The 12,974-nt window shown below is 38.9% G+C and overlaps 1 protein-coding gene and 1 pseudogene across 29 annotated transcripts in view; one reads left to right on the plus strand and one right to left on the minus strand.

The window, feature by feature from the left end:
* The window catches only part of BANP (BTG3 associated nuclear protein), a 118,083-nt gene that overhangs the window by 13,078 nt on the left and 92,031 nt on the right, over positions 1–12,974 (plus strand). For 14 of the 28 annotated variants that reach the window (XM_081117638.1, XM_081117628.1, XM_081117636.1 and 11 more), the window contains 3 exons: positions 1,972–2,067; positions 5,489–5,627; positions 10,704–10,795. In XM_081117638.1, coding sequence (XP_080973764.1) covers positions 5,558–5,627; positions 10,704–10,795 — 162 coding nt within the window. In that variant the 5' untranslated portion in view covers positions 1,972–2,067; positions 5,489–5,557. Of the gene's footprint in view, positions 1–1,971; positions 2,068–3,851; positions 4,109–5,237; positions 5,313–5,488; positions 5,628–10,703; positions 10,796–12,974 lie in introns of those variants that run through there. The other 14 variants (XM_081117640.1, XM_081117633.1, XM_081117644.1 and 11 more) reach the window with 4 other exon arrangements.
* Positions 5,676–7,705, minus strand: LOC308547967 (small ribosomal subunit protein eS1 pseudogene; annotated as a pseudogene). The gene is made up of 3 exons: positions 7,673–7,705; positions 6,650–7,577; positions 5,676–5,705 (listed from the first exon to the last, which is right to left on the minus strand). The product of its transcript is annotated as a small ribosomal subunit protein eS1 pseudogene (transcript).

Here is a 12,974-nt window from a genome sequence, read left to right on the forward strand (position 1 = left end):
TGTGCCTGGTTGCAGATTTGATCCCCGTCCCAGGTTGGGGTGTGTGCGGGAGGCAACCGATCGATATCGATGTGTCTCTCTCTCATCGATGTTTCTCTCTCTTCCTTCCCTCTCCTTCCACTCTCTAAAAAGCAATGGAAATAATATCCTCACTCCTCAGGTGAGGATTAAAAAAAAAAGAATGAAGGTCAGCTCATGTTGTCTATATTCCTTCTCTCATGGGTAACCTTAAGTTCAGTGTGTATCATTTCAGACCATCTGGTATACATTTACTCACAGGGACATATGACTACAATACGCAACTCTTAGAAAACAGAATAGAGATCATATACATACTGTTTTGCAATTTTCCTTTTATATTCCTGTTAGTATTATATTCTGGAGACCTTTCCATTGTGGTTCATGTAATTAAACCAGTCTCACATTAGTGTCTGCAGTGTTTTACTCATTTACCACTCCCCTAAGATGAAGCAATGGAGGACTTAGGTTGCTGATTTGGTTGGTGGGCTCTTTTTTTATGTGCACCCTAGAAGCTCTCTTCAGCCACTTGAGAGGTTAGGATTCAGGATTTTATGGTGAGTTTGGAGTGTTAAGTCACTTGCAGTACTTTTAGAAACCAGGAAAAAGCTTGAATTGGGCCCTTGAAATTTTCCACTAGCCTTTTCTGAGAAACATGTATTTAACCTGGAAGCCGTGGATCATGAATGGACTTCAGGGTGGCTGATGTGGCAGAGTCCAAAATACGTTGTTTTAAAGCAGGGTTCTAACTAGTCATTGCCACTAAAGACATCATTGAACATTAATCTCAGTCCAGTTGTTTTATTATATTAAGACTGGACTGTCTCCAGGACTTCTGAGAAATGGCAAATTTAATTTGCCAGAATGGCAACCGCATATATTGCTCTGTTCCAGTTTTCTTGGGCTTGTTGCCCTAGTTTTTTCTATTCAAGCCTTCACTGTTAGCAGAATTTTAAATGACTCTTTATCCTGGCCACAAAATCCTTTTGAGTAAACAACTTGGGTAATGTATGGTGTCTCATTTGGAAGAGGTTAGGATTCAGGATTTTCTGGTGAGTTTGGAGTATTTTCTTGAGCAACTTGCAGAACTTTCAGAAGCCAGGGAAAGGCTTGAAAAGGCCCTTGAAAACTTTCCACTAGACCTTTATGAGAGACAGGTATTAAACCTGAAAGCTATGGATCCAGGGCCATCATGAATGGGCGTCAGGGTGTATCACTTAGGTCAAGCTTGGCTGCATGTGACAGACTGCAAAATACGTTGTTTTAAAGCAAGTGGTTGGTTATTTTCCTTTCTTATGAGGAAGTCTGGGGTAGGCAGTCCAGGATGTGTGGCAGCTCCATAGATGTGAGGACCCCAAGCTACTTTTTTGTTTTTTGCTCCGTTGTTCTAGCTCCTGTCCATCTTCATCCCTGATGTCCAGCAGCAGCAAGACAACAAGAAGGGAGGGCCATGTCCATTACTAGTTTTGTACTGTGTCTGATCTCATGTTCCATTGCCTCGAACTTGGCCACATAGCCACAGTGTGTTGTAGGAGAGGCGGGGAGCTTTCCTCTGGTGGCCACATGGCCCTATAAATTAAAGCTCTTACACTGGTATTGGTGAAGTTCGTGAAACTTGGCAGAATGTTGTCTGTCTGTGCACTTTTCCAGGGAAAGAGTCCACCTTTTTAAAAAAATTAGATTCTGAAAGCAGTCTCTGACTCTAAAATGTTTTAAGTCTCTCAAGTCAAAGATCAGTTGGGTGGTATCTAACTGAGGACTACCACCTTCATTACAGAGTTCAGTGTATCCCTTTAATAATTTTTGCTTTGGTTCTTAATTTGGAAAAAAGAAGACTGAGTTTATGGCATGAGTAGCTTTGATCTTCAAACTGACCACCAGTTAATCTGTACTTAGAGGTTATCTTCAGAGGACACAGATTTAGCAAGACACCTTATTTCCTTATCCTGACAGGTTCTCCTGGAGCAGTTGCTGAGGATGAAGGTTGAAGAAACTCCCAGTGTTCAGCACAGGCACCAGGTTCAGAGAATATTACTGGATATAACTGAGGTTGGAATTGAGAATTTCCCCCACAGTTTATGCCTAAATATTTAGTGTGTTATGCCTAAATATTTAGTTGTCTGGCCATCTTTAAAAAGTGTTTGGTTTTATTTTAATTTTTGAAAAGATGATAAACGCACTTGATAAAAAATGCAAATAGTATAAAAAGGTGAAAAGTGAAAATAATTTCCTTTTTACACTTTATGTTCCAGGGCTAGTCTGTTTATATCTAGCTTATTTTTTTTAAAAACATGTTGTACCCATTCTGCCCTATTTATATTCATGTAATAATGCATCTTGGGAGTTGTCCATAGAGATATTTGCCTCCTTTTACAGTTGTTTGAAATTGCATTGTTTGGCTCTGTCATACTGTTTGCTGTTGATGTACATATAGGTTGCATCCATTCTTTCGATGCTAAAAGCAATGCCTTAGTTGTTTTTTTTATGTAGATCTTTGCACAGATAATGTATGTGAAACTGTGCTTGAAGGATTCCTGAATGGAGAATGGTGTGGTCAGGGCTGTGGCCGAGCATTTTGATAGCTGTCTTGCTTGTTGCTCTTCAGGGTTATGCTTCCACCAGAAGTGCAGGAGGGCTATTTTTCCTATTTTCTGATACTTTTCCAGTACAATGTACCACACTGAGTGAGTGTTGATTTGGTTTTCTTTCTTAAAGTCTCCCGTTATACATATGTTGGATTGTCTTTGTCACTTTGCTGCTTTTTCTTGAACTCTTTTCAGTTCTTTTTTATTCTTAAAATATTCCTCCTTCTCTCACTTGTTTTTCTGAAGGCATAATTTATTGTGTTTATTTATTCTTGGGTTCCTTCTAGTTTTCATTTCCAAAATTATTTTTCTTTTGTTTCTAATCTTTCCTGAGTTCTTTCACTTCATTTTTGAGCTTTTCTCATGATGGTTTAGGGTTAAAATACCATATTTCCTTCATGTATTTTAACTTGTTTTGAAATACCAGGGTAGTATTTTCATCTCTTTTGGGGACATCTTTCTAGCGTGCCTTCACTGACTGTGCTGATGTTAGGTTGTTCCTTGTTCTGTTTTAAAACAAATACTGGTACTCAGTATTTTTTCTTGTTTATTTTGATTTGGAATTAATTTTCCTGAATATTTAGAAGGGAGGCTTTATTTAGAATAGTTTTTCTAATTTCAGTGTTCTAGAGCTTTATTTTATATGCTTTTTAGGAAGTTTAAAAAAATGTAGCAGTTCATTTTCTGAACTCTCCTGGCTCTGTTTTTCTCTCCCACTTTTAATTAGACTTTTTTTTTGCCTCTGTCACTGTTTCCCCTGTCCTGTATATTTTGTATTCTGTTCCCAGTCATTTCTTTTCAGTGTGTTTGGACTAAAGGGAGCTTTGGATGATTATTTTTAAGAGTTCATGGGGCCCAGAATGTTCTAAGCCTTCCGGACTTTACTGCAGACTTCTTGTATTTGTCTACTGTGGGGTTGTGCTCACTGGTTTCAGCTGCTGTTCTCAAGTTGACACATTGCTTCTCTCTGCTTCCTGCTTCATATGCACTTTTACCGTGATGATCTTGTAGCTGTCAGTGGTGTGTCTCCACTTGCTTCTGTTTTGGGGTTTGTTAGGAAGACCTTATCACTTAGTTCTGTTATAGACATTGACCTGGATTTTGGTTTTGCTATCCTAGCTGCTCCATGTGTTTTTATGGGGGGGACTTGCGAAGATAAAAATTCTTTTACTAAAGTGCTCAGTTGAAGTTCCTCTGAGATCCTTTGTTTCTCATCCAGATTGTTGATTATCAATCTCTTTTTTTTAAAGGACAGTTGATACTTTCTCACTGCATTCAGTCTTGTGTGAAGTGTATAAACTGGGAATAAAAACAGCTTTGCCATCTTAATGATCAAACATTTGATCAGATGTTTATTCTATAAAGGAAGATTTAAGAGAGAAGAATGGTTCTTCCTACAACTTCTTTTCCATATGAAATTCTGGAGCTGCTACCATTTAAGTGGTAGAATTTAAATCTGAACAAAAGAGAAGAGGAACCATGTTATTGATAGGCTTTAAGAACAGGTGTGTAACCTGCAGATTAATTTAATGCCTGTTGGAACTTACCATTAAAAGTTGCCTTCAGGAGATTCTGACTTGAAACTAGATGATCTGAAAATTGTAAGTTATCTCTCTGCTACCCCACAGGAGTTGTGACTAGGGATAGTAAGTACTTACTGATGAAAGGAGCTGTGCTGTAGTTGAGTGCATGGTTTCTCCCCTCAGGGAGAATGTAGTCTAGGTGGAGAAATAATTTCTTTTATAAATATTTACTTATAAATAAATAATATAAAGTAAATATGATAAAAAATACTGACATTGATTCCTGAGTTCTTCAGCACATCCTGTTTTCAGGTACTAAATTTAGATCCCTGGTTGATCATATTTGGAATGACATGGCCTCATTTTTGTTTTGGAAAATAAGGTCTGTCTAGGCCTAATCAAAGTGTTTCAGGATCAGGAAGAAAGTAACTGACTATTCCAGACACAATGCTAGGCTCAGGGATGACAACTCACACCAGAGGTGGCCATAGGATGGCAGTGCTCCCGGACACAGCAGTAGGCTAGATGAAACCTGTGTTTCAGGTTTGCGCTGGAAGCCAAGGGGAAACAAAACAGAGGAGCTCACGGGGAGGGTGGGTTTGAGTAGCAGAAATAGAGTATGAAATAGAGGATAAACTTGGCTGATGGGTCCATTTGGGTAATATTTGAGAGGTGAGAGTTGTGTTACTGGTGGAGACAACAGCATGATGGTTTTCTGGGGTGTGGTGTGTGTAGCAGGAGCTGAGGCCCCATGGGGGGCAGGTAGAAGATAGGACGTGTTCTGAGGGCAGTAGGGGACCACTGGAGACTCTTGGCTTGGGGATGATAAGTTTAAGCCATTTTAGAAAGGTGACTTTGGAGGTGGTGTGAGGAATGGATTGATAAAGTGAGAGGCTATCAGGTAGGGGCTAGACAGAGGCAGTGAGCATTTTTTGGGCTGTTGTTTCTCAGTTCTCCAAGAATGCTAACCTTTTGGTGGTTTGGGGCAAGAAGAACCCTATATTAAACATTCATGGACATCTGACATCCTCTTTTTTAAAAAAAATTTATTATCCTCACCCAAGGATATGTTATTGATTTTAGAGGAAGAAGGGGAGAGAGAGAGGGAGAAGGGGAGAGAGAGAGAGAAGAGAAACATCGATTGGTTGCCTCCAGACTCACCCTGGGGATTGAACCTGCAACCTAGGTGTGTGCCCTGACTGGGAATTGAACCCACAGCCTTTTGGTGCACAGGGTGATGCTCCAACCAACTGAGCTACCTGGCCAGTGCCTGACATCCTCTTGAATATACATGGTTAGCAATTTTCATTTCACAGGCCAGTATCATTAATCTTTCTCTTTGCCATTGTGTTTGTTTTGTAGGTGATAGAATCCTAGCCCTGTGTGAGTTTGATTCTTGCTCATTTATCGGCCCCTCTCCTCTCACTCTGGATGATGTCAGAACAGGATCTGGCGGACGTGGTGCAGATTGCAGTAGAAGACCTGAGTCCCCATCACCCAGGTATGGAGCTATGGGAGAGTAGATGGACTTTGTTCATTTTTTAAAAATCTAAAAGTGCTTCCAGAAGTTTTCTTTAATCTTTTAAAGAAAGAAACAGAAAAAGTGATGCATGCACTGTATGAAAGATCCATTCTCAGGTGGGTAGGCTTTCAGCATCTTGTCAGCTCTCCTCTCTTCTGATGTGCATAGTCTCTGCTTTCCTTTTCCTGCCCTCACCCACAGGGGCTTCTGTGACAACTTTCTTCCTTATAATTTCCCCCTTTTAAAATTTGCTATTGTATAATGGTCATGGAAATCTTACCATGTTGATATGCACAAAGTGACTGCATTTTTTTTGACAACTACATCGTATTCCACTTATAGGTGCCCCCTCATTTATTGAACTTCCCCCTTGTGGATGGCATTTACATTTTTTTGCACTGTTTTTCTTTCTTATAAACCCCTGCAAAAAGATCCCTGCACATATATCTTCGCAAATATTTTTTTTTATGGTAAATTCCCAGCAGTAGAATTGTTTTGTATGTTCACAGTTTTGATAAGAAACTGACAGATTTCCCTGAAATGTCTTACTAAGTTACTCTTCCATCAGCTGAGTGAGAACAACTTTTTTCCTACACTTGGCTAAGGCTGGTAATTTTTCTTAATGACGTTAAAGTCATACATCTACTTTGAAACCTTAACTAAATATTTGTTTTAAGAAGACCCCTTATAAAGAAAACACTAAATTTCAAGAACTTCACCTATGAAAAAACTTTGTTTACACTTACTTTATTAAAAAATTTCTCAGTAAGTTTTTTTTTTGCCTTAAAGTTTTAAGTGTTTTATATATTTCTGTTAAGTTTATAGTTACAAGTGCACATAATTAAGTTACTGAGTGTCTGGTTCCTGTTTTTCTTTTTAGAATAGTAGAATTGAAATGCTGAATTATTTTTCCCATAGAAAAGAGAATTTTCAGAAATTTCATAAGAAAGCATCATGTCTGTCTTGTATGATCTATTTGATATGTTAATTGAAAAAAAAACTTCTTTTGGAAATTGGTTATGATATGGAAGGGGAGAGTAATATAAAGAATTCTGGAATTTGTCATCATTAAAAGTCTGAATTTTAAACAGATTCTTGGACTTGGGGCTCCTATCCATCAGCTTGTTCAACTTTAGCACCTGTTTCATCCCCAGTAGCTTTTCCAGAGCTGTGACCTTCACTGTGAAGCTCCATAAGTTTTCCTAGTTCAAACTTAGACTTCTTTAGCATTTTGATTTTTCTAACAAGGACATCATGGAGTGGATAAATAGATTGGCAAGCTTTTTCTCTGTCTTTTCCAATGATGTCAAAATCAATTTATTGACCACTTCTTTGAAGTCATTTGCCTGCACCTCTCAGGTCATGATTTCCATCATCTTCTTCCGGATTTGGTGGACCTGTTGATCTTGAGTACAGAATGTCTTCCAAATCTTATTGTTGTGTTTTTTTAGTAAAACTAACACAGAATAGATGAAGCAAATAACCATCGGTAGTTTTAACATCAACAGGAGCTTCAATCACAGTCTGCCATTTTTTGACCATGGAGCATGTTTTGTCATAGTAAGATCCATGCCATGGAAATCAGGTGTTTTTTGCCCTGCACATTTAGTAGTTAGCTTGAATTTTCTAAATGCAACTTCATCATTCTGCAGGTCGGCTATGCTCACTTCAAAACCATGAACCTTGAGACCATCAGATGTGATTTTGGTTCCTTGAGTTCTCGTGACTAGTATTTTTCCAGCATTTCTTATATTGAACACAGCTGTTGCTTTCACATCACACCAATCTTTCTTAGAAAATGGATCAACCACTTTCTTCTTGGCTCCCTTATTGCCGCCTTTTGTAAGGCGTTTAATTCTTGCCAACCACCGTGGTGCTGCTCAGAGAGCCAAAAGCTGCTTCTGTTTTTTTAGTAAGATGCACTGTCACCTGTTAATTGGCAAAATCAAGAGTCTTATATCATTGAACAACGTTGGGGATATGAGTGCAGCTATTCAACTATAATTTTCTCTGTGAAAACTAACCAAGTTGTTTAGAGTTAGAACTTGCAGCCTCATTAGCACCACACCTTAAATACCTTTGAACTTAAAAAAGCAGCAGCACTATCACTGTGTATAGCAATTTAAAAAATATTCGTGTTTATATTTTTATAGGTGAACAACAATTTCTTTAGAAAGCACACACTGCAGTTTTATAAAAGAGAAATGTTTCAGTTACATAAAATCTGAGAATTTTTAAAACTATTAAAATTCTGATAACTAACTTCTTACATAAATTCCCTCTCTATAGAGTATAGTCTATGGAAGGCTTAGAGAAGCATTTCTAATCTTGTTTTGTTCCATCTCTGTTCCTTAAATAACTGGGAACTACAGTTTATTGACCATTTAATGAAAACCTGTGTGCAGGGCTCTCTCAGGCCTTCATATGCAGAAAGCCTGCAATTTCTTACCCAAAAGAACTTATACACACTCAGCAAGTACTATGGTGCACATGTTTGCATTCAGAGTGGGTTTGAGATTATTTTCCCCCTCATCTCTAAAATATGAAGTTTGTGAAATTTAAAATGAGTATGGGTTCTTTAGTCTAATTCTAAAGGTAATGCACACAAAATTACAAAAAGCAGGGCAGCAAAGGACAAAGAAGAAAAGAAACGTGTAGTCCCGCAGCCAATGGGAAGTTATTGCTGATCCCGGGTGCCTGTGGCTGTGCTGTGTGCCACAGACACATCTCCTTTTACGTGTCTGCTTTACGGCCCTTTGCTTCCAGCCTGAGGTGCTTCACGCTGCCAAGGAGCATGGAGTCTTCTTTTCTGTAGTTACAGGAACTAGCTGTGTGGCCCTGGACAAGTAACTCAACCTCTCTGGAGTTGTTTCCTATTCAGCAAATTAAAAGGGTTAGAATAATGATTGCCAGGACTTCTCTCTGTCCTCCTAGTCCCAATATAATTACCAGTTTCCTATGGAGGTAAATAGGCTGTGACTAAGGTTCTGAGAACCTGTGTTTTGCTAACCACAAAAACTTGTAGACATGGATTTTCCCCTTTATTACTTAATTAAATGAGCATGCATTTTCATCTATTTCTGTGGAGGTGGTTGAGGCATTTCCTGCCTCACAGGATCCACAGTGTATAATACAGAGATCTTAGGTAGGCAGGATGCCTTTTGTTGTCGTCAGTCCTTCGCTGGTTTCTGCAGAGGATCTTTAGGTAATCACCTCTGGGAGATCACTTTACTCCTCTTGCCTAGAAACTATGAAAGGTTCATGTTAGAGCCATAGGACTATGCAGTATCTTTACACTTAAGAGTTTTGAAGTGAATCATCTAGTATGCACAGGTTTAAAGGTATTGACACTCTTTTTTTTAAATCGACATCTTATTTGGAACTTAAACATGTACCTCCTGTCGAAGTGGCGGTGCATTGATTGAGATGGGGCCTGGGCCTTAGTGACCTGTGCACTTGGCTTTTCCAGTGCTTGCCCCTGACCCTCTCTTAGCAGATGAGAAATCCAATGCCAACCAGATATGCTGTGTCCACATATGTCGACAGCCTTGTGTGAGGGGTGGGGTGGAGTCTATGTTTAGGGGTAGTCACTGTGCCACTGCTGGTGTCACATCATTAGCAGGCACTAGTTGCAGCACTGATGTGCGACTAGGTGGAAGAGGGATAGATTTCCTTGAGTGGAGGTGGTTGGGTACAGGGAGGATTGGAGGGGGAAGAGCTGGGATGGTCAGACAGCATTGTCCAGATGAGGCAGGCATCATCTGTCCACAGTGAGTTTATCCTGCTTGATTGTATCATGGGCTGCATTTGAAAGAAGGTCTGACAATATGCGAAAGTGTGCAAACTCCAACGTTTATTCTCCATGGGTAGACACTCTCCCACAAGTGCTACAATAAACGGACTTCTGTGTACACATGTATATATATACAATATTATAATGTGTATGTTCTATGTGTATATTTATATAATATATACTCTCATATGCTGGTACTCATTTCTGGAGAATAGACTCATAAACTGATATTACTGTTAAAAAGTGAGTTAAAGCTATGAACTGGGAGGGCTGTCCACATTACATTGTTAAGTGAAGACAACAGATGCTGACAGATCTATTGGTGTAAGATGGCCTTGGCCCTCTGGTATATATGTAATATGCTTGTCCATGTGTGAGCTTGCAGAAAGAGGCGAGAGAAACACATGAGGCAGCTAACAGTGGTAATTTCAGGCAAGGAGAGAAGGAAAAATACTGCAGCAAAATGGAAAAGCACTCCTGGTATCATGCTCAATAAAAATGATGACTATGATAGTCTGTCCAGAATTGCTAATATGTAAATGTTTAGTGATTGACTAGGTCTAGAGCAAGCAGACAGTGACAGAGAAACACAATTTGCAGAAATGATATGATTGTGGACAATTTTGGTCTTTGATTCTGTGGCAATATTACTGTTTTTGTAGCTAATTTTCGATGAAAGGAAGGCGGTTGTGGCAGGCCTTGAATGTGAGCTGAGTTGCTTCTCTGTGGGGAAGCTATGAAGATCAGCTGAAATTGCTGATGGGGAGGCATTGATTTCAGCGGCACTGTGGAGTAGCTTCCTATGTAACTTAGAATGTTAAGTTTGGGACTGTTTTGATGATCAACACCTAAGAAGATGTAATAGCCAGATAGATTTTGAATTTGAAACTAGGTAGCCAACAGACAAGCCTTTAAAGTTGGGAAAATATCATTATTATAATGATTTTGTTTTATGCTAAAATTCAGATAGGGTTGCTTAATAGAACATTGAATGAGAAACCTATAGTTTTTGGAGTTAGAATCAACCCAGTGCACATTAGGGAAATTATTTATCCAGTATCTCAGTTTTTCTTTAGATTAAGGAGAGAGCCTATTTTCTTTCTGAAAATTTTAAGTTAAAATGATAAAAAGGCAAAATATGAAACGGGTTGTGCCATTTCTCATTTAACTTTAAGGTGTCAGAATGGTTTACTATCTTAATATTAAAACAGTTGGTAAAACCTTTCACGTTTAAGTCCTTTGTTTCTGCCTTTGGTTTTCAGTTGTATTGGAGAATCATGTAGTGACAGATGAAGATGAACCAGCTTTGAAACGCCAACGATTAGAGATCAATTGCCAGGACCCTTCTATAAAGGTAAAAGTACAAATATATTATTTATACCTTAGTTTCCTAGGACTGCCAAAACAAATTGTCAAAAATGGGGAGCCTATCACAACAGAGATTTATCCTCTCACAGCTTTGGAAACCAGAAGTCTGAATGCAAGATGCAGGCAGGGCTGTGCTCCCTCCAGAGACTCTAGGGGAGGATCTTTCTTACCTCTTCCAGCTTTTGGTGGCTCCAGATGTTCCTTGGCTTGTGGTTGCATCACTCTAGTCTCTGCCTCCATCCTCACATGGCCTCCTCCCTCTGTGTTGGTGTCTGTTTCCCTTTTTCTTCTCTTATAAGGATATTGTTATTGAATTTAGGGGTCACCCTAATCCAGAAAGATCTCACCTCAAGATCCTTGACTTAATTTCATTTACAGAGACCCTTTTCCAAATAACACATTTATAAATTCTGGGGGTTAGGATGTAGATGTATTATTTTTGGGAGTCACCGTTCAACCCCCTATATAGTGCATAAAACCATTTCTCCCCCTTAAAGATTATGAAGAATCAACATTGTGCCCGGCCAACTTGGCTCAGTGGTTGAGCATCCACCTATAAAAGAGGAGGTCATGGTTCGATTCCCAGTCAGGGCACATGCCCGGGTTGTGGGCTCGATCCCCAGTAGGGGGCTTGCAGGAGGCAGCCGATCAATGACTCTGTCCTCATTGATGTTTTTATTCTCTCTCTTCCTCTCCCTGTCTCTCTCTGAAATCAATAAAAACATTAAAAAAAAAAAAAAAAGAATCAACATTGTTTAGATTGAGATTGCTGCCACAGGAGGCATCTTCCTATAGAACCATAGACCAGTTGTGGCCAGAAGGAAAGAGAACAATTTGTGTGGATAATATTTCCCACTAGTGCCGAAATACTTCTTTATCTACCATTTAAGTCACCTAAGTTTTAAAGTTTACTAGATGTGGTCTTGGAAACCACTGAGTCAGTCAGTCAGTTAGTGATTTTGGATCTGTGGATTTACCTTTTTGGTTTAGTGTTTACAGAGTCATGGGGATAAATATCAGCACATGTGAGAAGTTCAAGAAAGCAATGCAAATGAAGACCATAGTAGATTTTTATGTAATCCCTCTATTTATATGGGGTGTGTGTTTAGAAACATCATATCCCCCCAAATGTAACAATTTTGTTAACAAGGGGAAACAGTATAAGCTTAAACATGTAGGTGATTTAAAAGTATATTCACAGTTAAATTAATGTTTTGGACTTATGGATAGAAGGTGACTACATTAGTAACACCAAATTATCATATTTTAAAATGCAGTTCTAATTTTACCACCAGAGATACATTCATTATAAACATAAACAATACAAAAATGTATAAAGTAAAAAACGAAAGTGGTCCAGCCTCAGTCCTAGTTCCACTGTGAATAAGTTAGACTTTGGGCCATAGTTTGAATACTGCTACATGTGTGTACTGTTTGGAAAAGTTTGCTCACCAAATTGCCAAGGCATGAATAAATTTAAATATTTATGGTTAATATCACTTGTATATAAAAGACTTATTCAAAAATACTATTCTCTGCTCCTCTTTGTATTAATTTGTTTGATAATTTTTTTATTAGTACATAACAGTGAATCTTGCCCAAACTCCAGGCAGAATCATTTGTAATTCAGAGTTGAAATAATAAGGTTTTACTGTGTTTTAAGAATTCAGGAGCCAAATGTTTGATGTCTTCAAATGATAAAGAATAGTGGTGTTATAAGTGATTTTGTCTCAAGAATTCAGCCACCAATGAGTTGTTCTAATGTTAACTTACATCAGAGTGAACCATGGAAGTTACCTCTTTGTAGATCCCGGGTGATGGAATGTCTGCACTGTGTGTGTCTCTGCCTGGCCCTCTGTCATACACTTGCTCCAACATCCTGTTCTCCTGAAGGCAGTCAGCGGGGGACATAGAGGTTAGCCCCTTGCTTTGTATGTTAGCACTCATGATGAGTCTCATCAGGGGGCGTGATTGCTTGAGACAAAGTGAGTTGTTTGGACAGTGTGTGGGTTTTGTTTACTGCATTGCTGCCCCTTACTGCCATATCTACCAGGCAATTAGACAAGTACATTTAACTTCTTCACAAGATAAGCTCAGTCTGTTGAAAATGTACTGATTAAGAGTATACATTTTTTCTTTCTCCCAGGCCTTGATGCAGCTGCGTG

The sequence above is a fragment of the Miniopterus schreibersii genome (assembly GCF_964146895.1).
Source record: "Miniopterus schreibersii genome assembly, chromosome: 18".
NCBI classification, from domain to species: domain Eukaryota; kingdom Metazoa; phylum Chordata; class Mammalia; order Chiroptera; family Miniopteridae; genus Miniopterus; species Miniopterus schreibersii.